The following is a 24,331-nucleotide window of genomic DNA, read 5'->3' as shown; positions in this document are numbered from 1 at the left end:
TCCTGTTTTTTTTTTTTTTTTTTTTTTTTTTTGGTTTTTTGTTGTGTTTTTTGAGACGGGGGTCTCACTACATAGTTGAGACTGACCTGGAACTCAACCGTGTACCCAGGCTGGTCTCAAACTCACAGCGATCCTCCTGACTCAGCCTCCCGAGTGCTGGGATGACAGGTGTGCATCACCATGCCTGGCTATTCCTGCTTTTTTTAAAAATTAATTTTTGGTTCTGGGGATGGAACTCGGGGCCTCACACATGCTGGGCGAGTGCCCACCACTGAGCAGCATCCCAGCCCTGTTTAGTTTTTATTTTATGAGACAAGGTCTCATTAAGTTGCCCAGGACCTGCGATCCTCCTGCCTCAGCCTCCTCAGTGGCTGGGATTACAGGTGTGCATGGAAACGCCCAGATGTTTTTGTTTTTTTAGTGCTGCGTTGGCACCTGGGGCTTCACTCAGGCTAAGAACACACTGTAGCCCTGAGCTCCACCCCACCCTGGCCTCTCCAGATCTCGGCCTTTGACAACTGTAAACCGAGCACAGCCAGCACAGCCCCCAGAAAGGCAGCGTGATCTGTCTCCTGGGACACAGGCTTTCTGGATCAAAGCCCCTGTTACTGTGTGACTTTGTTTTGTTTTAAAGTGATCCCTCTTCTCCCTGTACGTGTTTACTCATTTTATTATCTGCCATGCTGAAGATGGGACCCAGGCAGGGCCTTGTACATCCTAGGCAAGTGCTCAGCACTCTGCTACACCCCCCATCCTTCTTTATTTTATTCTGAAACAGGATATCACTTAAGTCACTAGGATGCCCAGGCTCAGCTCAAACTTTCGATCCTCCTGCCTCAGCCTCCCAGAGTGCTGGGATGACAGGTGTGCACCGCCACCCTCAGGTTGTATTCATTTTTTAAATGGCTCAACTCGAGAGGCAAATGAGGGAAAAACGCAGCCCCAGGGCTTGTGACCTGGATCGGTAGATGTAGTGCGGGCATCCCGGAAGCTAGCACCCCGGCACAAAAGGGGCCCGCGAGATCACAGGGCGGCTTCGGACCTCTGCTCGGGGCCTGCTCTGTGCCAACTTTCCAAAGTGAGAGGCGTCACCTGCACGTTAGCGAAGTCCACGCGGTTGAGGTCGCTGAGCATCTGGCTGATCTGGGACGCATTCTGCAGCACAGCGCGCGCGGCCTGCGCCAGGTGGTTGAGCGACGTGTAGCGCCTCAGCGTCTGCGCAAAGGAGCTGACCACGCCCACCTGAAGGCGGGGCGGGGCGTGGTCAGAGGGCGGGGCGGGGCGAGAGCGCTCTGACCCAGGGAGTGCGCAGGGAAGACCCGGTAAGGGTCCTCGGTGACGACGGCTGAAGACACCGGCCCCGCCAGTGCATCCCGTCGCACCAGAGTCCCGACCGGGTGGCATTGTCCTCCTGGGTTCCTACAGGGCCTCTGGCTGCTGAAAATACTGATTCCTGGGTGTGTCCTGGGAATCCAGTGACCCACACTAGCTAGGCGACTCTTGCACACTGAGCTCTGCGGCCTAACAGATCAGTTCCCAAGTATGCATGGGTAAAGCACACGCTGGAGCCTGGCCCTCAGCGGCGCCCGACGGCCCGTTTTATTTTGTTTTGTTTTTGTGCAGTGCTAAGGAAGGAATGCAAGGCCTCCTGCACGCTGACCAAGTCCCCGCCACTGTGATACACCCCAGACCTTTTTCATTTTGAGATAGTTTTGCTTCATTGCCCAGGCTGGGCTAGAACTCAAGACCCTCCTGCCTCAGCCTCCTGAGTAGCTGGGATGACAGGTGTGCACCACAGCACCTGGCCATACAAAAGACATTTAAGATACGCTGCAAAGAATGGCAGTGACTTGCTTTCACAGCAGGCCAATTCTCTAGGTTTTTTTTTTTTTTTGGTACTGGGGATTGGACTCGACCTCGAGCTTGCCAGGCAGGCGCCGCTGAGCTACATCCCCAGCCCCAACTCTCCACATTTTAAATTCTGATTTGTGGCTAAATAATAGGGCGGAGGCAAGGAGATTAAGCTCCCCTCCCGTGACGGCTTCGGGAACAATCCGTCCTGAATCGGCCCCAACGGATGCCATCAGGTGCCACCTTCCGCACTTCCCCGCGGCCAGCTGTCACCCCATGACACGGGCACCGCGTCCTCCCGCCACGCTCCGCCCCCGGGGTGCGGGCTGTGCTGCCCATCTGTCACCTTGGTCTGGATGACCTGCTGCGGGAAGTCAGCCATGGCGTTCGTCAGCCAGCCTTCCAAACTCTTGGCGAAGTTCCGGATGGCCTGCGTCAGGGTGCCTGGGGACAGGGAGCAGCCTGAGGGGGACTTGGCATACATGGCCTCTGGTCTCACCAGGGTGGCCCCACCCCTGGGGACGCTGCTGGAGCCCTGTGGCCGTCACCCGGGGAGTTCCGGTGGACACGGCGCCCAGGGGGCCCTGGTGCACTCACATGCAGTTAACTATGTTTTCTCAGCTTTCACATCTATTTTGAGGTGGATTATAAAAAGCAGCATAATAAAAATTTTTTTAAAACCCAGAAAAATAGAAGGAAATAGGCTGTAAACTCAGACCTCTGTACAGGACTCTGAATGCTTGTAGCGATGCTGACCAGTTTCCAGGCAGCTGAGGCCAAAGAGACAATGGATCTGTGGTTTTTCGTTTCCGGGAAAAAGTAGATCGTATTTGTTCATTTGGAACCGAGGATGGAACCCAGGGCCTTTGCACTGAGTTGCATCCCTAGCTCCATTGGTTTTGAGACAGAATCTCACCAGGCTGCTAAGTCGCCCAGGCTGGGTTTGAACTAGTGATCCTCCTGCCTCAGCCTCCCAGCGTGCTGAAAGAACAGGTGTTGGCTACCGTGTCTGGCTGCAGCCGATCACTGATAAAGACTTCAAGCTGCTGAACTGACTAAAGATCTGAGCCTCGATTTCTATATAAGGCCTCCGTGGGGCTCCCTGTTCTCGCTAGGAAGCCAGAAGCACGGCCCGGCTCGGTTGCAGCCCTGCCCGGGCCAGTTGCCTTGGTGCCTGAGAGAGCCCCCCAGGAGCCCTCAGTGTAAGTCTCTACACAGGGAAAGGTGGTGACTCGGCAGAGGTTAAAGGGCGTCCCCCCTCCTAGAGGGGTCACAGGCGTGGTTACTGCTGTCACACAGGAAATGTGCCCCCAGTGCTTGCAGGGACCCTGGGGACAGCAGGTGCTAGTGCAACCTTAGGACAAGAGCGGCAGTGGCTGACCCTCAGCAGTGGCTGCTCCTGGCCTGTTCTGGGCTGAGCTCACAGGGCTACACATGCCGCCTGTCACCGTGGTCACCTGGCGGGGGACTCCGCCTCCAGGTTCAGGGCGTCACTCACTGGGGACCGGGCGCAGCACATCCGGGATGAGGATCTCCACCAGCGCCTGGTACAGGATGTGGTCGCAGCTCCGCATCCACTTGAGGATGGGCGCGCACTTGCACAGTGCAATGAGCTTGTCCTGGGGCAGCACAGCCTGTCCTGTGGGCTCCTCGTCACTGCAGGGCACGGCTGCCGTGAGGCGGGCCCGTCCGCCGTCCAGACGCCCGGGTCCCGGGCCGTCCCTTCCTGCTGTGGCCCGGGGAGCTGACACAGGTGTCTGGGGTCCCCGGGGTTAGGTGTGGGAGCCTGTGCGGCAGATGGGGCCGTGGGGGAGGGGATGATGGCTGTCACCTGGCGGGGAGGGAGGTGGGGCTGTCACTGCAGGTAGCTTTGGCGTTCCAGAAGGACAGCCACAGCCTCTCAATGTAGTGGAACTGGAGGTTTGTGACGACATCCAAGGTGGCCTAGAGGGAAAGCGACAGGGTCCACAGATGCTACGTGGGTTCCAGTGTGTCCGTCACTCATGTGTCCTGGGCAAGGAGCCAGGACGCGGGATGTGGCAGGGGGTGACAGGAGAGATGGGAGGCCCAGCAGATGGAGCAGATGCCGTCCAGAGAGAGGACGCCTGGGGTGGGTATGGGGCTCCTGTCACCTCTGTGCCACCCGGGGCTGCAGTGGTCACCTCGCAGTGCCGTCGGTACGCCAGCTGCAGGGCCTTGACGTCGCGCAGTGTGACGCTCTCCTGCAGCAGCGCACTGCCCAGCTCGGGCACCGGGAACTCTGGGAACACGTGGGACACATCTGGGAGAGACATGGGCTGTCAGACAGGGGATCTTAGGAGCCTTAGGCCATGCACAGCCACGGAAGTCTGGGGCCCTCCGGGCTGACTTCCTGGCTCTGCGTGCACTTGGGTGGCTTCTGTGTAATTTTCAGTTTTTCCCAGGGTCAAAACAAGGACAATTTTGTCTCCCCCCGGGGATGTGACATAATTTGAGCACTGGCCTGGGGACACAGCGGGGGCTCAGAACCTCAGGTCACATCACCACTTCATGGGGTGGCAATGCCATGGAACTCTGGGCACCATCTCGATCTGCCTCGAACGCCCAACTCCCACAACCCAAAGGCTCTGTCAGATTTAAAAAAACACAGGACAAGCTGGGTTTAGTGGCGCAGCCCTGAAATCCCAGCACCCTGGGAGGCTGAGGCTGAGGCAGGAGGACTGCAAGTTCCAACCCAGCCTGGGTGACTTCAAGAGACCCTGTCTCAAAATAGAAAATTAAAAAAAAAGGGGGCTGGGCACGTGGCTTGGTGTGAAGGCCCTGGGTTCTATTTCTGGTACTGTGGAAGCTGCCAAGTTTCCCCTGAATAATGGCCTTTCCTGGGTTGTCCCAGGTGGTAGGCTCCAAGGTTAGACCCCCATGTCGGCAAGGTCCCCAGCAAAGAGTGCGAGGCTGCTGCCACCTGGAGGACCCCAAGCGCTCCAGGTGAGTGAGGGAGAAACCCCAGGATAGAGCCACATCCTGCTGTACCCTAAGCATAGGGTTTTTAATGTGTTTTTTTTATTTTAGTACTGGGGATCAAACTCAAGACCTTGCACTTGTGAGGCAGGCGGCACCAATGAGCTAAATCCCGGCCCAAGGATAGAGTTTAAAAGAAGGTATCTTCTATTCTTTCTGATGGTTTAAATACTCATTTTTCTTTTTGTTGAACCTAGGCTCTCTGCACTGAGCTCCACCCTCAAACTTTTATTGAGACAGGGTTTTGCTAAGTCACCCAGGCTGGCCTCAGACTTGTGGCCTTCCTGCCTCAGCTTCCCAGAGGGTTGGGTGACAGGCCTGTACCACCATGCCCGGCCATGGTCACTTTCTATGTCACATTTTTGGGCACATGCTGATTGCGCCAAATCTCAGGGATCACAAACAGAAGATCCATCCAGAGCTGTCACGCGAGGGCACCATCCTGGCACATGGCCACTCCTCACCTATGTACTGCTGGTGGTGCTGGCTCTGTGTGGCCGTAGCCTGCTCCGGTGTGCTGTGCAGGCTGCTGTGGGAGCTGCTGTCCCCAAGGCTGTCCGTCTTCTGGGCTGGCCGGTACCTGGGCAGGGGACACACGTGCCACCATAAGGCCCATTTTTTATATATAAGAAAAAATGTACTGTTGTAACCATTCTTAAGTGTTCAGCTCATTAAAACTAAACACATCCCCAGGGCCGTGTAGCCGTCTCCACTGCCCACCTCCAGAACTTTCTCATTTATCCCCAAACTCAGCCTCTGTCCCCATGAAACAGTGACTCCTGTCCCCTCCCTAACCCTGGTGTCATCATCCTCCTTCCTGTATCTGTGGATCCGATAGGGACTTCCTGGGAGCAGGATCCTGTGGCGTGTGCCCTCCTGTGTCTGCCTAAGTTCACTGAGTAGCACAGCCTCAAGCCCAGCCTAGCAGGATCAGGATTGTCTTCCTTTTTCATGACTGAGTAACATTCCAGTATGTGGATGGACCCCGATGTATAATTTGTGGGTGCCCATCTGGGCTGTGTACCTAAGAATATGTTTCCCTCATGTCTCTCCCAGAAGGCCAGGAAGCTCTCCGTGTGGAATCACGACATCTCCCTGCTGTATGTCCCAAGGAAATTCTGACTTTGTCTTGCCCCAAACAGGAGGGCTAGGGTAGCCTGTCCAGGCCACAGAGCGAGGCCACCCAGATTGCGCAGAAGGAAGGGCAGGGGTGCACCTGTCCCCACATGCAGAAGGAAGGAGAGGTGCCAGGGGTGGGGGGAGCCAGGCTGTGGCTCCCCAGACGCAGTGGCACAAGCCTGTGACAGGTGTGCACTGCTCCCGAAATAGAGTGAAGTCACAGGTGTTTGCCGAGGGCCAAAACAGAGGGACAAGTGACACACCTCTGTGTGGACAACACAGGCAGGAGGGCACAGGCTCCTCCTCACCTCCTGGGCCCTGGAGGTCCCCTCTGTCCTCTGCAGCAGCGTGTCCAGATTTCCCCAAGTGCCCGGTCTGAGCCACCCGGAGAAGAGTGTGACACGGTCCCTGCCCTCAGGTGCTCACACTGGGTGAGGGACAGGCTGTGCTCCTTGGCCCATGGGAGGGCACTGGAAAGGTGCCCAAGGAGACATTCGGGGGACCCTTAACCAGGCACCTGGGGCCAGTGCTGCCAGGTGTTTTTGTAAATAAAGTTTTATTGGCACATGGCCAGGTCCACTAGGTTCAGCTGTCACCTGCAGCTGCTTTTGTGACACAACCCCAGAGAGAAATGGCAACAGAGTTGAGGGCTCTGCTCTTTAGCTCTTTACACAAGTCGTCTAGCAGAGAATATTCCAGAAAGCAACCACCCCTTTGAGGCCACTGGATGAAGATGTCAGGAAGGGACTTCGACTTCAGCAGGGCTACTTTCTCCGAGGTGCTGATACCTTATTTGTGGGGCTCCCTCTCCCCACTCCCCCCTAAACTTTATAAATAAAAGCAGTGTGATTCCAACTCCATGGCCTTCTGGAAAAAGGAGACAATGAAAGCTCGGGGCTACCAGAGGATGGGGAAGCACAGGGCACAGCCAGGGCAGCTCTGACCCCGGCACAGTGGAGCTGCATCCTGCTGCACCCGTCCAGTCCCACAGAACAAAGCAGCCACAGCAAGCCCTGGCGTGGACTGTGGGCTCTGGGAACAGCGATGTGTCACTGCGGCACACCAGCTGTCACAACTGTGTGCGTGTGGACGGGGTACATGGGAGACCTGGGCAGCCCATTAGCTTTTGCTGTGAATCTAAAATTGCTATAAAATATAAGAAAATTCTAATTTTGTTTTTAGTGCTGAGGATGGAACCCAGGTCTCCCACAGGCTAGATAAGCACTTACCACTACACCCCCAGCACTAAGCTAAGCTGCTCCCCTAGCACTAAAACTTTAATGTGATGATGATGACCAACATCATCATTATTTTGGTGTTTTTGAGATCAGGTCTCACCATGGAGTTCAGGCTGGTCTCGAACTCACAGTGATCCTCCTGCTGCAGCCTCCCTGGTGCTGGGATGACAGGATGGGTCACCATGCCCGGCCTTTTCTTTTTTAAATGACCAATCTGAGTACTTGGCCAGTGGCTGAGGCTGTGTGCAGGCTGGCATGTCCCAGATGTGCGGGGCGGGGGGCGGGCGTGTGAGTCTGTCCCCAGACCAGGAATCTCCGTAGACCCGTCACCCACCTGGGCTTCTGGTGCAGGGGCTGCTGCCGCATGGCCATGTACTGAGTGTCCTCCTGCAGCCTGTTCAGCGGGGAGTCCGGCTTCAGACGGATGCCGTAGTAGTGGTACTTCGAGTTGCCCCTGCAGACACAGGCCACACGGAGGAGTGAGCCAGGGGCCCTCTTGCCTGCTCTCAGCCCTTCTGTTTGGCCAGTCTGGCTTGGTCTCTCCTGAATGATGTGAGAAATGTTCTTGGGGAAATGCTGCCCACAACAGCCCCTCACAGAGAGGCCCCTCCTTTGTTTACTTTGCAGGCTGGGGGAAGGAACCAGGGCCTTCGCAATGAGTCACCTCCCCAGCCCTTTCATCTTGAGACAGTGACTCACTACGTGTAAGCTGCCCGAGACTGGGCTGCAACTTGGGTTCCTCCTGCCTCAGCCTCCCAGAGCCCTGGGATGACAGGTGTGCACCATCGCCCCGGGCTGGAGTCCCCCTCTTTTGTTCTAGTGTAAAGAGGCTCTGACAACCCTGTGTCGGGAAAACCAGGTGGACTGTGCTGGGATTATTATTAAAAACTCTTCCATGCCTTCTGGGCTATATTAACATGTTTTGCTGAATGGCAGAGTGTGAGAAACAGTTTGTGGCAGAAAGAAGGGTGACGGGAGGGTTTTGAGTCATCTAATCAAGGAAATGGCCCAAGGGGCTCCCCAGGAGGGAACTGCTAGCGGACAGACTGCCCAAGTTGCACAAGCCATTTCTCCAGGGCTGGTAATAAGGACAAGCAGGAGGCACCTGGGCCTCTCTCTCTAGAAAAGAAATGCCTGTTCTCAGTAAGAATGAAGGAGAGCACAGGAAAACAGGAGGGGAAACAGAGAAATACGCCTGATGTCCAAAGCTGGCGCTGGGACTCCCCAGAGGTACAGGCCTGAAGGCAGCAGGGCTGTGACCCCAACACCCAGGTTCCCTGTCCTTTCGGCCCATGGCCTGCCCCTCCCTTTTTTTTTTGGTGGTAGGTATTGCCGTTTGAACCCTGGACCCTTTGCACTGAGCCACATCCCCAGCCCTTTTTATATATTTTGTTTTGAGACGGGTTTTGCTAAGTCACTAAGTTGCTCGGGCTGGGCTTGAACTCGTGATCTTCTCACCTCAGCCTCCCGGAGCGTGGGCTTTTAGGTCCGCACACCACGCCCGGGCCTGCCCCTCCTCCCTCTAGACCCGTGAGGACGTCCTCTGTAAAGGACAGGCAGGCGTCAGGGACCAAAGCGTTCTGCTCCCTTGGCCTCAAGGCCATGGTGACGACGGGCGACACCTTTCTGTCATGGCCACTGCAGGAAGAGCCCGAAGCTGCTCTGGCCACTGGCCCAGACTCAGCCAAGGGGCTCTTGTCAAAGAAGAGGTTCATGGGCGGGATGGCGGGGGTGCACGGGGCACACAGTGCCTCCTGGTGCTGCAGACTGGGGAGGAGCGGTGTAGAGCGGAGGTGTGCAGAAGTGGTGATTCCTACCCAGGCGCACGGGCACACACGGCGGAGAGGGGTGGGAGGCGGACAGGGCAGCGCTACCCACCTGGTGCCCAGGCGCCGCGTGCGCAGCCCCATGAACACGGAGCGGATGAGCTTCCCGAAGGAGGCGGCGTTCACGGGGTCCAGCTTGTGCTCCTGGCAGTGGCGCAGGTAGTGGTTGTACAGGGAGCTCCTGGGGAGGCTCACGCCCTCGGCCGTCTCGTAGTTGTCCAGCAGCCACTGGAGCTGGGCGGGGAGAGCGCGGGAGGTCAGAGCCCAGGGTGGAGGACGGACGACCGCCCTGGGGAAGCCGCCTGGGCACCACGCGGCCTGTGCGCTCCGAGGTCTCTCCACACGTGCACCGGTACTTTCTGCGCCCAGCCTGGCTCTCGGATCCCTCCACGGTCTGATAAAAACCTGTGCGGACGGAGACCTCCAGGGCTCTGTCCTCCTGACCGATGCATGATCGCGTGCCCCGACAGGTCTCCTGGGCCCACAGGACGGAGCCAGTCTCTAGTGCCAAGCATGAAAGCACAGCCCTGCGCTGTGTGACACAAAGTGCAGGGGGACTGAGCTAAGGACCTGACTGCAAAGTGACCAGGCCAAGAGTCGTCCTCGGGACGATCAGTCTCCACAAGCCCGGAAGTTGTGGCTCGATTCTGTGCCGCCACCTAGAGAAGTCCGACTGATGTGCAGCAGACAGCCTCAGCCCTGGTGCGCCGACCCTGGCGGGTCCCTTTGTCCCCACAGCCTACGCATCCTTCAGGGCCCAAAGTGTGAGATCTCTACCCACTAGGGAGTCTACACAGCTCTGTGCCCTCCAAGATGAGAAAATGCATGCTGGGGAAGGAGCTGCAAGCCCCAGGACAGCAGGGGCTGGAGGGAGCACCGCAGTTTTAAATCTAGGCACAAAGGCTCACTGAGAGTGTGCAATGAGCAAGGATGCAAAGAAAAGCCATGGACAGCAGCACTCTAGGCAGTGGACACAGCCTGTGCAAAGGCCCTGGGGTAGCTCAGAACCCAGCAAGGTGCAGAAGCCATGAAGAGGCTGTATGGCTGGAGCAGAGGGAGCAAGGAGCAAAGAGGGAGGCAGGGAGGCTGTGAAGGGACAGGAGACTGTGGAGGGCCCACAGGGTTACAGGGAGGACCTGGGAGCCATGGAAGGCTGAGGGCAGAGAACAGCCATGACCTGCCTTAGGGGCCAGGACTATCACTGGAGGGTTGTGAGAAGGGATGGGAAGCTGGCTTAGGGCCAACTGGGAAGTGGCTGAGATAACCCTACTGGTGTCTGGGGTGTGGTCGCAGTGGAGGAGGCGGGAAGCAGTTGGACCCTGGGCCCTTCCTAAAGGTATGTACAGGACGGGGCTGTGCCCTTGAAGGGCAGTGCTGCCCTTGACCAAGGGAGGTAATGGACGGCACGGGCTGAGATGCTAATTCAACCCCTTGCTGGTGGGGCACTTGTATTTGCCAAATCCTAGAAGGGTGGTTTGTGGCTGTGCCCCCACCAGGACTTCCGGAAGGGCACTGCCCTCCAGCAGAGCCGTCTCGGCCCTAGGCAGCCCCAGAAACAACTGTCTCGCTGGGACACACGGCTGCCTTTCACTTCTCGTCCTTCTCTGGGTCTCACGGTGGCCAAGACCAGGTCCAGGGCGATTTTACACCAGCGCGTGTGGCGGACTTTGTCGACAGATCTTGTCACCTTGCCCTTGCTTCTAAGTCACCAAGCCCCAAAGCCTTAATCATGGCTTGTGATGGAAAAAAACAGCTCGACCACGGGTGCCCGTGGAGAAGGCAGCCAGAGGAGATTTCATCTGCTAGAAAAGTCTCATCGGAACACAGCACGCAGGGGAAGCAGCCTGGGGCATCTTCCCCATGGAATTTGCTAGAGCCAGAGGATCCCAGCAGCCAGATCTGTCTGCGGGCCCTGCACCCCAACTGCCTCCCATCTCCATCTCGCCCTCCTCGCCTTTGCTGTCCCGCAGCAGCCTGCCCGGGGCCTAGGGAGGCGCGGATGTCACTTGCAGACTCAACCTTGGGTCACCCAAGCCTAGGACCCCAGGTTGCTCAAGACTTGGTCCACAACAGGGACATTGCCCAGCAGGGAGGACACCACACGGCCACATCCCTGCCACTAGCAGCAGGCGACCACAAGCAGGGCCTCGTTTGATTTTGATTTTGATTTTAGCTCTGCGCTCCTAGGTGGAAGGCGCATTTATGTCGGAGCCTGAAGCAACCGATCGCTCCTGCACCCGGCCCATAAGGTCCAGGTTTCCAGTCTCTTCCTGAGATCACCTTCTGCTGAAGCACTGTGGCTTTTCCAGCCATGGGCAGGAAAGTCTCAGGGTCTTGGTTAGGACAGGGTTAGACAGACAGGAAGTCAGTCTCCAGTGCAACGTCAGAAGCATATTCTGGCTTCAACGCTGGTTCCAATTTCAAGGTGCCCGACACAGTGCCTGTTCCACGAACAGCCGGAGGGGGCGCTCAAAGAAGTGACAAGGGACGTAAGGGAGGGGACCAAGCTTTCCTTCCCATCTGTCCCCAGAACCCAGCACTGAGCAGGTCCCTCCTCCAGGCCCAGTTGAGCGCAGACACTCACCACCTCCCAAACGGGACCTGAGGCTGCCATGTCCTTCGAGTCCAGCGAAGGAGGGAAATCTTGCATTGCTAAAATCAGCAGGAATGAGGTGCTCTGTACTTCTCTCAGATTATCATTTCTTTCAAAGAGCTGATCCTAAGAACATCAGCTGAGGATCTCTATGACATTTCTGATCTTATGTCACTTTTTCTTTTTTGGTTGCTTATTTTATTGATCTTAGACTGTGCTGGTTCTTATCTGTTCAGTAGTAAGTCTTTGTTTGTTGTGGTACTAGGTCCTTCCTACTGAGCTATGTCCTTGGCCCTTTTATTTTATTTTGAGATAGGGTCTCATTTGGTCCTAAATTGCCCAGGCTGAGCTGAAACTTTTGATCCTCCTGCCTCAGCCTCCCGCAATGCTGGGATTAAGGTGTGCACTACCAAGCCTGGTGGAAATGTTTAAGGCGCATTAAATAACCTGGTGTCCTGGACAAGCCCTTCTTACTGTGAGACAGGGTCTTACTGAGTTGCCCAGACTGTGCTTGAACTTGTGATCCTCCTGCCTCCCAGGGTGCTGGGGTGACTGGAGTGCGCCACTGGGCCCACCTGCGTTTGCTTTTAAAATGTGCATGACAGCTACAGGCAGGGCAGGGGCAGCACGGGTCAGACATGCACTTACATGGCTGTTGAGCAAACCGCTTTTGTGGGGGGTGATTCCTTCGCTTTTTTGGAGGTTTTCAATCGCCATTTGAAGCTAAAGAAAATGTGTGCAGAACAAAAGAAAACAAAGTGGAAGGAGAAAAAAAAAGAAAAGAAAAGGAAATGAGATGGTTAGCAACAGCCAGGATGTGGTTTTTATTAATATCCAAATAATGATTCGAATGCTCATAAAAGGAGGAGGCGCACACAGGCGGGGCCGGGGTGGAGCGGCGGGCGCGGGGCGCAGTGGCAGCAGCAGGAGCAGCAAGGCGAGAAGCTGCACGGTGCAGGATGCGCGCATGCGCGGACCACGCGCTCCCTTGCCGCAGGGTAGCCGAGCGCGTCCTCCTGCCATCCTCTTCGGCCTGGGGATCAAGGGATCCAAGCCAAGGTCGGGCACTGATGTCCTGGCCAGCCTGCCATGTCGCAGGGCCTAAATCCCCCTGCTGAACGCTGTGGGAAGACACGAAGGAGTTCAAGGCGCAGGACACGGGGCACCGCTCTCCGGCTGCATAGGGGTGGACATGAGCTGGGGGCTCTATGCGGCCGGGCTCCCTGGGAGGACTGCACAGGAGGAGCCAGCTCGGTACAGCTGTCGCCGGATCTGCACGCATAAGTGTCCCCTGACTTGGACATGGGAAGGCCCTCAAGCACACCCTTCCTTTCCTGAGACGCCCAGACAAGGCCAGACTTCAGCTCCGCAGTGCGGAAAGCAGACGGGGTACGCCTCGAGAACACGGGTTCCCCAGCGCCCAGTTAGGGTCCCGAGGAAGGGTCCCCACAGAGGCATCCCGACTAGCAGCTCCGCCACCTTCCAGGCTGGACGCCCTCCCACTCCGGGCGCCCAGACACGCAGGTCTTCCCCTGGGTGAGGGCCACCCCCTGGGGGCTGCTGGGTGTTTCCAGGAAGTGGGAGAAAATACAGCCCTCCAGGCCATGGACCTGCGCACTGTGGCCCTGCAGACTCCTTGTTTACACTGTTAAGCATTTTTGAGGCCCTCCCTCCAAATGAACTTTTTGTGGGTGAGTTGAATACTTGCCATATTAGAAATTATAGTGGGAAAATTTTTAAATGTGTACATTAATTTATTTAAAGCACTGATAAACCTATTAGAGGTGAAAGTAGACTAAGCTGGGCGTGGTGGCGCATGCCTGTCATCCCAGCACATGGGAAGCTGAGGCAGGAGGATCATGGTGAGTCCCAGGCCAGCCTGAACTACAAAGTGAGACACTGTCTCAAAATCCAAAAACACAACAACTAAAGTAGCATGTCTGGCTGTATGTTTCAGGTGACTGTGGATATTTTTACCGGACACTACATCACCCAATGGCTGGTTGCTTCTTACATCAAATCAGCGGCTTGTAGGATCTGGGAACCCTAGCAAGGAGCACTGTGATCGGTTACATCAAAGTCCTGAGGCAGTGGTGATAACAGGGCAGGGGTGGCCCTCCCAGAAGCAGTGTGGAAAGGGGCAAAACCCTCCAGAATGCCCATTCCGGAACTCTGGGAAGTAATGAGAAGCTTACAGCAACCAGGTGGACCCTTAATAATAATAATCATAATGATGATAATGATTAAAAAAAAAAAAAACCAACACCTGAAATGTGGCATTCAAGGAACTTTTCAAATCACTTGCTGACCACTAAGGATTCAGGAGCCACCCAGGACAAAGAATGGAGATTTTTCCTGGAAGGTCATTAAACAAATGATCGACAACTCTAAGTGGCAAAAATAAATCCTCGGGAGGGTGGGGGAATTTGACATCCAGAGTTGCTATATCTTAAAGTCAAAGATAGCTAGTTTTCTACAAATTATGAGGTCTGCAAACAAATAAGGAAATACAATCCACACACATACAAAAAGAAATAAATAAAGCTGTTCCCGAGGAAGACCAGACACAGATTTATGACACAAAGAGTTCAAATCAACTATTTAAATAGACTCAGAGAGCTAAAGGAATTATGTGCAAAGAACTAAAAGAAACTATGATCATCCTGTCTCACCAAATAGAGAATATTAACAAAAAGAAATTTAAAAAAGAAACCAAGCCCGATGTGGTGGCACATGCTTGTGATTCCAGCACTCAGGAGGCTGAGGCAGGAGGATCACTGCAAGACCTTGTTGCAAACAAATAAACAAATGAAGAAAAAAACCCAATGAAATGGAAGCAAATCAGAATTCTAGAATTGAAAGTATGTTTGAAGGTATAATGGCTAAAAACTTTCCAAACTGGATGAAAGACATGAACCCAGATATTCAAAAAAAATCTCAACAAAGCACATTACCATTAAACTGCTTAAAGGCAGTTTCCAGAAAGCAATGTGTCATAAACAAAGGATCTCCCATCAGAGTAACAGCTCATCTCTCACCAGCAATTGTTAAAAGGGTGAATTTTGTTATATGAATTTTACCTCAATAAAAGTATGTCCATATAACTAAAGAGGTACCAGTCTCTCTTTTAGTGGGACTGAAACTCCCCCGATGGACACGATTTTATAACGTCACCCGGAAAACATCAGTGTCCTGACTCAGCAGATCTGCCAGCCATTGACACAGCTTGTTCAACAGCCTCAAGGTCGACACTCAGTTCGGAGAATACCAAGCCATCCATCCGCTCTGGACACCGTCCAGTTCCCGCGACACGCACAAGTGCTTCCAAATTCTCATTCTTTTATTTGAAAACTTAACTGTGATCAAACTTGCCAGTCGTTTCCCATTATGTGTCAAGCTTACTCCATTCGAATTTGAGAAAGTCTCTGTCAAATACCACTACAGGCGGAAACATCATAGCTGTCACCCGTGCAAGCAAAAACAAAAGGCTTCTTGTGAAACAATGGTGGGTTCTGTCTACAACTCAAACAACCGTGCTGGGGCTTCCCCTGAAGATGTCACTGTACCGGGAGGGCACCAGGGCTTCTGAGGCCTTTCCATCCCACCTCATGGGATACTGAAGAGATGTGCACTCAAGGATTAACATTTAATAAAAATGTCATTTTTACTGTGTTATCAAAGACATCTATTATTTTCTTTCTTTCTTTTTTCTTTTGGCAGTACTGGGGATTGAAACCAGGGTCTTTGCACTGAACTACACCAGTCCATTTTTATTTATTTATTCATTTATTTATTGAGACAGGGTCTCACTATGTAGTTGAGACTGACCTGGAACTCTCTGTGTAGTCCAGGCTGGTCTCAAACTCATAGCGATCCTCCTGCCTCTGCCTCCTGAGTGCTAAGATTATAGGCATGTGCCCCACGCCCAGCTACAGGGGCTTCTCAGAGTCTGGTCCAGCTGCCTTGATTTGTTCCTGTTTCACCCACTTGGATTCTGCTCAATCGCAGACACCAACACAGCCAAAGGCAACAAATGGCTTATGGCTATTTATGAAAATAGTTTAGGTCTTGTGGACACACTGCGAGGGACGCCCAGAAGCTTCCTTCCGAAGCTGGTCATGGTGGCGCACGCCTGCAAACCCAGCACTGGGGCAGGGCAGGCAGGAGGGTCATTGAGAATTTGAGGCCAGCCTGGGCTACATGGTGAGACCCTGTCTCAACAAAACAAAACAAAATGAACTCCCCAAAACAAAAACCAAATCAAAACAAAAAAGCCTGGAGCCGAGACACTGCCGACACAATTAAGGGTCATTTCTATGACTTCTGGTGGCATTCTCAGGGTACACCCAGCAGAGCTTGGATCCGACAGCCCAGGCCCCCCTAAATGGTGATTTTTCTTTTTTTGGTCCTGGAAGGAAACCCAATACCTCTATATGCAAGCGCAACCACTGAGCCTCAGCTCCAGCCCAAATGTGGTGACTTAGTATCAGGAATGGGGTCTAGGGATTTTTTTTTTTTTTTTAAGTTTCTGATTTTTAAATCTTTTATTTAGTCAGATTTCTTATAATTGAAAGTTTTTGGTTTTTGTTTTTTCCTGGTACCGGGGATTGAACTCGGGTCCCTACGTTTGCAAGGCAGGCAGCGGAACCACTGAGCTAAAAATCCCCAGCAAGGGGTTTCAAGATTTTTGAAAAAGACCCCGCATGTTACCTGGGGACTGGGCTGTGGACACTCTGTCTTGCCACTGGCACTGCAAGATTTGCTCATTGGGGCAGGAAAAAGCCACAAGTGTGTTTTTAGACATACATAAAATTTTTTTATTTTGAGATCAGATCTTAAGTCACCTGGTTTCCCAGGCTTGGCTCACACTTTGATCCTCTTGCCTCAGCCTCCCAGGGTACTGGGTTACAGGTGTGCATCACCAAACCCAGATAAAAACCAACTGTATTTTCATATCCTAGTAATGAGCATTTGGAAACTGAAATAAAAAAAAAATCAAAGCCATTTATAGTAGTTCCAAAACATGAGACACTTAGCTATAAATCTAACGTGACAGGTACAGAATATGTTAAACATGATCAGTGAAATCAAAGATGATGCAAATAAATGGAGACAACATACCATGTTCATGGATTGAGAAATGCGGCCGTGGTAAAGATGTGGGTTCTCCCCAAACCCATCTACAGATTGAGTGCAACTGAATAAAAAACCCAGGGTGATTTTTTTTTCCATAGATGTAGATAAAATGACCTAAAACCCATAAAGAAACTTGAAATTTATACAAATGGCCAACATAATTCTTTTTTTTTTGGTGCCAGGGATCGAATTTGGGTCCTTGCGCTTGCGAGGCAGGCGGCCGAACCACTGAACTAAATCCTCAGCCTGGCCAACGTAATTCTGAAGGAGAAGAAATTGGAGGATTCATCTGATTTGATTTGAAGACGTACTATAAAGCTGTAGTAAATAAGACAGGGTGCGTTTGGCAAAAGAACTGGCATACAGATCAATGGAACACAACAAGAAGGACACTCTGAAACACAGCCACACACACATGGACAACTGGTCACTCCGTATGCTAAAAACATCACTCTATACAATACACAAAAGCAGACCTAGAAGTAAAATGTAAAACTACAGAAGTTTTCAAAGACCAGAGGAGAAAATTCTCACGACCAGCAGACAGGCAGAGACTTCTTAGACATGGTATCAAAAGTTCGGGCCAGGAGGGAAGGGGATACAAAAAGGGTGAAGATGTGTTAAGGGCCAGGGATTTAGCTCAGGGGTTCCGCTGCCTGCTTTGAAAGCTTAAGGTCCCATGTTCAATCCCCAGTACCAAAAAAAAAAAAAAAAAAAAAAGACATGTTACGTCCATGTACCATCTCCCCATGAGGAAGGTGATCGTTAGTACTACACACAGGTTCTAAAACACAAAAGGAAAACTGATAAATTTGGAGCATACTTTTTAAAAATGACAAATATGTTCTCTACAAAAGATACTTTAAAGAATACAAGGACACACTAAGCACAGGAGAATATATCTGACAGGAACTGTGTACAGGATATATAAAGAACAACAAGAAGACAATCAACTTAGTTAAAAAAAAAAAAAAAAGCAAATAACCTGAGCCAACTTCACTAGAGCACAGCAACAAAAAGCAAAAGAAGCATGTGAGTGGCCGCTGACTTCACACACTGTGAGGACAATGCAAATGACGCCACACACCTATTGGACAAAATAAAAAATACCGACACTACCAGGTGCTAGTGGGGATGGGCGGTGGTCCGACCAAGGCTGGGCGTGGTGGTGCACTCCTGTCATCCCAGCACTCTGGAGGCTGAGGCAGGAGGATCGCCACTACTAGTTCGAGGCCAGGATGGGCGACATAGTGAGTTCAAGGCCAGCCTGAACTACACAGCGAGACCCTGTCTCAACGACAACGAAAAGGAAGGCAGGGAGGAAATGGTACAACCAATTGGGAAATAGTAGTTGCTGGTGAAGTCACACATACACGTACCTTGTGGGCCAGCAATTTTGCATGTGGCTATTTATCTAACAAGAGGAAAACACGTATGTCCATACAAAAGTCTGTCCCCGAGAACTCAAGCCTGCTTTCTTCATCCTGGTCCCAAGCCAGAACCCTTCCAAGAGGCCCTAGGCTGGGAAACGGCTACTTCAGTTTCGGTGTCACGGCAAGGCACTCAGTAACCGACACAGACAAACAATTCGCAGAGTAAAGTACAGCCCGACGGAAGCTCCAAGGCCCCGTGAAAGATCAGCCCACAGTGACAGAGGACGGATCAGCAGTGGCAGGGGCCGCGGCGGGGTGGGGGCCCCGGCTGCACAGATACCACGCGGACGCTTGCAGGGCGTCGGCCTGTGCGCCCCAACTGGGGACAGTGACGCAGGTCTGCACACGTGTCCGATCTCACAGTGCCTCACGCCCACAAAGTCAATCCCGCTCCATGTTAATTTTTAAAAACACAACAAGTAAAAGCAAACACGGAAAGTCAAGTTTTAAAAGTAGAGTTGGGTTTGAAGCAAGTCAGTAACGATCTCGCAAGGGGGCGCAGAGCTAAGAATCTGAGGGCTTCTGAAGGGACGCGACCTTTGTGCAGAGCCCGGGTGGAGGGCGACGACGCGGACCCGGCGGCCATGGCAGAGACACTGCAGCGGCAGCATCTACCATCGCGGAAAGCCCCTGGGTTCAGTTTCCACGAGGCCCCTCAGACCTTCCTCTGTCCCCCAGGGCACCCTGAGGTTCACAGGGCCCCACAAGTCTGCCTGCGGGACATCGCCCTGGGCACAAGCCCATGACAGCCCCATGTGGGCTGTGGGCACCTCCTGCTCACCGCCCCTGCTGCTGCGGCCCGGCCAAGGCACGTCCAGCACAGTGCACCCCGCCGCCGCCGGTCCTATACATACCGTGGCTGGCGAGGACCGAGCAGTGTGGGCCAGGGAGTGTCTCGCGCTGTCCATCCCGTGGATGAGGTAGGCGCCCGCGCTGGACACGATGGGGTTCCCCGCGACGTCCATGGTGATGCCCACCATGCCGTGAGTGGGGACTGATGGCGGGGACGAGGCTGCCACTGTCACCGGAGCGCCGCCCGGGGCCTCGAAGTAAGAGGCTGCGCTGCTGGGGGCGTACATCTGAGGCTCGGGGTTGTAGGTGTAGGCCGCTCGTCTGGTAGAGAGACAGAGGTCACTCTGGAACCCGGCCCCTCTGAATGCCCTGGCTGAGTAAAGGATCCGCCCAACCTCGTGTGAAAGCGACAGGTCCCCAAGGCCCCGGACGTGGGGCTGCTCATTCAGAGGACAGGAAGCTCAAATCCAAGCCGAAGTTCAAAGCCAGCGCTTCTGAGCAGACTCACAATCACAGGCCGAGTAATGGAAACTGATCATTTAAAAATTCTAAGTGGGCTGGGCCTGGTGGTGTGCGCCTGTCATCCCAGCACTCAGGAGGCTGAGGCAGGAGGATCGCTACAAGTTCGAGGCCAGCCTGGGCAGCGTGGTGAGTTCAAGGCCAGCCTGGACTAAATAGCGAGATCCTATCTCAAAATACTAACAAAACAAAACAACAAGCAAATCAAAGTGGTGAGTGGGCCTCATGGAGGAGGCTCCTTGGAGGACACGGGCAAGTTCTGGGCCTTGTGGTCATTGTCACACAAATCTATACATGGGGTAAAGTGCACAGAACTGAACGCGCACACACAGGTTCACATACACATGCATGTGCATGAATGTGCATTAGGACTGGTGAAACTGTCCAGTGTCATTTTCCTGTCTTTGATGTCCTGGCGTCACACTGCGTGCCATCACCGGAAGCTGGAGGGCCTGAGGGCTCGGTGTACTAACTGAGGTTATGAGTTTTTCAAAACATAAACCAGGGCTGGGGAGGTGGCTCAATGGCAAGTGCTTAGCTCCATCCCAGCCCTGCAAAAAAGAAAGGAAAAAAAAAATCCTACAAACTGTTAAAGAGAAGAAATGACACCACATCATAAAAGAATCCCCAAGGCATAGCACACATACGCCTGGCATTCCTCTACCGTCTGCATGACGGCGTCACCGCCTGTGTTGAGGGGGAAGTGTTTAAACGCCTCCTGACAAAGGGGGGTCGTGGCCGTGGTGGCCGTGGTGGCCGTGGTGGCTTCCCTTCTCGGTGAGTACAGGCCATGGCGTGTCCAGAGGGAGGCGCGCGGTGACACCCTAAGGAACTGAGTACAATGTCAAGCCAGAAAGTGACCTTGGGACAACCCACAGGCCTCGCGTGCACTCGTGCCTGTGTGTGTTTGGGGACGGTTAGTGTCGGGCTTTGGGAAATGGTACATTTCCCTCTGTCACAAAGCTTATGTGCAGTCCCCACACTGAGGAAGGCCTTGGCAAAACCAAGGGACAAGGGAGAGTGACGCAGGCCCAGCGTGCCACGTGGGGGCATAGACAGGCTTTGGTCCCGAGCATCCCTGGTGGGGCAGAAACTTCTAGAAGTCTTTGCAAGATGGAAAAGCAAGTTTCGTCAACAGCCTAGAAAAGCAGAGTCTAATACAGGCAAGGACAAAAGGGCATTAAGGGCAATGGCTTCCATATCATGGATGTTTGGGTTTACAAGTTGGATTCTTTGTTTTTTTCTGTACTAGAGATTGAACTCAGGGTCTTCACACTAAGTTTCATCCCTGGCCCTTTTCATTTTTTGAGACAGAGTCATGCTAAGTCGCTTAGTTGCCCAGGCTGGGCTTGAATGTGTGATCCTCCTGCCTCAGCCTCCCAGAGCGCTGGACCCCCAGCTTTTTAAAAATTTTTTACTTTTTTAAAGAGATTTTTCTAGACAGTGAAATACAAGGCTGTGGTCTCTGAACTCTGCAGGGAGGTGATATTCTGATGGGTGTCAGAGTGGGTATGGGAGAGACGGGCAAAGGCGTCCTTCCTGAGGGAGGGGTGGCCCGGGGGACACGTACATGGCTCCATTCGCGTAGACGGTGTCACCCCCTTCCACGTACTGCACCTGAGCGGGGTACACGTGCTGCACGGGTGGGACCTGCAAGCAAACCATGCAGATGCCTTGCGTCACAGGCGCACTTCCGGCTCATTGTCTGGAGCCCCAGGTGGCTTCTCTCCCCTCACAGGACTCTGGGGACCACGCGCCCCTGTCCCCTCCTTGATCGGCTCTTAGATGCTGGGAGAGGCGTCAGGGCAGGATGAGATGCCAGCGGCCCTGGCAGGTGACACAGCCACTGGGACTCACAGAGTCTGGCTGCATTTTTTGGGACCCTAGCTCACTTCCGCCTCCCACCAAGGGACACGACACAAGCACCCTGATCCATACCTGTGGGGCACATGGGGAGGACAAGGCTGCCAGCTCCGCAATGAAGCCAGAGCTGTGGACAGAGGCCCGGCCTCAGGTGCCACACAGATCCTGGCCCCAGGGGAAGGGTCGTGGCCAGGACCCAGTTCAGCCCTGGGCCCAGCAGTGGGACTTAACTCTTCCCGTGGTGGGGACCCTCACAGAGGCCCAGGCCAGCTGACTGTGGAGAGAGGCTGCAAGGACCCTCCCCGAGCCTCTGTCTGGGCACCCAGGCACCACCGCCTACACCTGCCCAGTGCACAGTCCCTGAATGAACTCTGGGCAGTGCCCCCAGGGGAGGGAGTGGCAGTCTGGGGACCAGGCAGATGCAGGTCACCAGGGAAGCTCGAGTCGCCCAGAAAGAGCTGGAATCACCCACTGGTGAATTTTTTTTTTTTAAACTGAGGTTGAACCCAGGGACTTCTCACTGAGCTATACCTGCAGCGTTTTTCTTATTTTTTTATTTCAAGACAGAGTCTTTGCTAAGTCACTCAGGCTGGGCTCACACTTGTGATCCTCCTGCCTCAGCCTCCCAGGACCTCCCAGAGTGCTAGGATGACAGACATATGTCTGTATACCTGACCACACACTGGCTCTTGTGTCCCTGGCGAGGGCCTTGACAGAGACACGCCCTACAGCAGGGCCCCTGATCTGGGTCCCTAGGTCTCAGAGTGTCTTATTTCCTGGGGCCCTGCAGAGCTTCCCAGGTTCAGATGACAGACACCTGGAAGCCTATCACTAGTCTACACAGGGACCTGGAAGAGTCTGTAGACTCTGCCCTGAGGACCAAATCTGGCCCCTCATGTTCTTGTCAATAAAGTTTTATTGGGACACAGCTGGGCCTACATCTGGATGATGGCTGCTTCTGCGCTATAAGGACAGAGTCCAATGGCTTCACTTGAGACCCTCTGACCATGAAGCCCAATGACATGGTGTTTCGGCTGCCCCGAGCTGACGATCTGGCAGCTACATGGCTGTCAGCCCACACCTACAAGCTTTGTTCCGAGATAAACCGTCCAGAAGAGCCATCTCCTCTGTCGGTTCTCCATCTGAGGGGCAGCACCTGTCTGTGGGTACATCTGCCACCCCCAGGGGCCTGTGTTCCTTCCTCCACAGGGACTGGGTGCTGGCTCACTCCCCACACGTGGCTGAATTTACGAATGAATAAAAGATCATCACCGTTTTTGGCTCACTCGAGAATTACCTGCAGTGAAAGAACTTTCTGGATAAATGAAGGTACAAGCAAAAAGAAAAGCAAAACCGGCTGCAGTGGTGCACACCTGTTGTCCCAGCACTCTGAGAGGCTGAGGCAGGAGGATCACAAGTTAGAGCCCAGCTTGGGCAATTGAGTGACATCCTGTCTCAAGATTTAAAAGATAAATTGAAAAGGGCTGCGGATATAGCTCAGTGCAAAGGCCCCGGGTTCCATCCCCAGTACTGGGAAGGAAAGGAAGGAAGACGGGAAGGGAAGCGGATGCGCCCATCAGATTGTTTTGGATGCCAAGTGCCAACCATGCCCTGGGCACAGGCGCGGCCTTACCTGCTGTGGCACCTGTGGAGCTCTGGGGAGAGACAGTGGCTGCATCGGGGCCCCCTTGGGCGCAGGGCCCGCGGCCTGGACCAGCACCCTCTGAAATGGAAGGACAGATGGTCAGACACGCTGTGGGCAGACCTTCACCAGAGCCGGCTCGCTGCTCCCCACATGCCTCCTCCTGAGGTCACTGCACCAACGGAGGAAAGCGGGTGACACAGGCCCGCTCGTGCGCACGCTGGCCTAGATGGGTCCGGGGCGGGCATGTGTACACACAGCCCACGAGCCCTGCAGTCTGTGTCGAGGTGACACAGGGCGGGCTGGGTGGGGTCGGGGTCTCCCCGAGAGCTGTCCTCATGGCCACTGGCCCTGGTGAGCGCTCTGCAGCACCCCATGGTTTCACAGGCCACACTGGCCTTACACAAGAGGACCGAGGAAAAGAAGGGTCCCAGGGGGCCCCAGGGTCACACAGGAGGAATGGGTGCTTTGTCCTTGTTTATTCTGAGCTGGGATTTCGGATGTCACTGATCGTGACGCTGTGATGCTCCCAGGTGGACCCTGAACGTCACTGACGGTGGGATCCGTGGTTCTGTGACACCTGGCAGCTGAGCGCCTGGGGGTGGGGCACACGCACAGTCTCCAGTAGTCAAGGGTGATGTACCAGACAGAAAGGACTCCAGTCAGAGGGCATCTGTGCCATGGCTGAGCTGGGCCCTGGAGAAAAGAGCTCGTGGGCCCTGGCCAGTGTGAGCTCACAGCCAGAGACGAAAACAACACACAGATCTGACATAAGCAGATGAGCAGTCAGCTACATGGGCTCGAGCCCACGCTGGAACACGTGCAGCCAGCAAAACAATGGGGCTGTGACACTCGCCACAGTGTGGACGGACCCTGAGGACTCCGTGTTCAGTGAGAGATGCCAGAGACAGAGGACACAGCGTGGGCTCCACAGACAAGAAACCCCCGGGACAGGCGACTCCAGGACAGGGAGTGGATTTGTGGGTGCTGAGGGCTGGGGGGAGGACGGGGTGACTGCTCTTCAGGATGGGGTCTCCTGTTAGGGTGGTGGAATGTTCCAGAACTCGATAGAAGGGCCGGCTGTACAACTCTGACTATATAAACCACTGGATTATCCACTTTAAAGTGATCAATTTTATGATGTGCTGTGAATTTCAAATCAATTTTAAAAATAATTAAGACTATTAAGGCTTAAGATAGGCATCGCCATGTACCTGTCACCCCAAATACTTGAAAGGCTGAGGCAAGAGGATCACTTGAGCCCAGCCTGCGTGATGTAGGGAAACTCCAGCTCAAAGAGAAAAAAATACCTATATCTATAG

The 24,331-nt window shown here is 53.8% G+C and overlaps 1 protein-coding gene across 5 annotated transcripts in view; it reads right to left on the bottom strand.

Moving 5' to 3' along the window:
- Rfx2 (regulatory factor X2) overlaps nt 1-24,331 on the bottom strand; it is a 62,784-nt gene that overhangs the window by 4,242 nt on the left and 34,211 nt on the right. For 2 of the 5 annotated variants that reach the window (XM_033759529.1, XM_033759528.1), the window contains 12 exons: nt 23,001-23,090; nt 21,075-21,154; nt 19,048-19,306; nt 12,273-12,347; nt 9,084-9,265; nt 7,540-7,659; nt 5,313-5,428; nt 3,984-4,132; nt 3,683-3,795; nt 3,350-3,507; nt 2,198-2,295; nt 1,093-1,242 (listed from right to left, as the gene is read on the bottom strand). In XM_033759529.1, the coding sequence (XP_033615420.1) occupies nt 1,093-1,242; nt 2,198-2,295; nt 3,350-3,507; nt 3,683-3,795; nt 3,984-4,132; nt 5,313-5,428; nt 7,540-7,659; nt 9,084-9,265; nt 12,273-12,347; nt 19,048-19,306; nt 21,075-21,154; nt 23,001-23,090 (1,590 nt within the window). The remainder of the gene's footprint in view (nt 1-1,092; nt 1,243-2,197; nt 2,296-3,349; nt 3,508-3,682; nt 3,796-3,983; nt 4,133-5,312; nt 5,429-7,539; nt 7,660-9,083; nt 9,266-12,272; nt 12,348-19,047; nt 19,307-21,074; nt 21,155-23,000; nt 23,091-24,331) is intronic. The other 3 variants (XM_010634780.3, XM_033759530.1, XM_010634782.3) reach the window with 3 other exon arrangements.

The sequence above is a fragment of the Fukomys damarensis genome, unplaced genomic scaffold, assembly GCF_012274545.1.
Source record: "Fukomys damarensis isolate Sample0158 unplaced genomic scaffold, DMR_v1.0_HiC HiC_scaffold_37, whole genome shotgun sequence".
Taxonomy (NCBI): Eukaryota; Metazoa; Chordata; class Mammalia; order Rodentia; family Bathyergidae; genus Fukomys; species Fukomys damarensis.
Note: the sequence above shows the minus strand (reverse complement) of the source record. Positions and strands in the feature narration are given on the sequence as shown.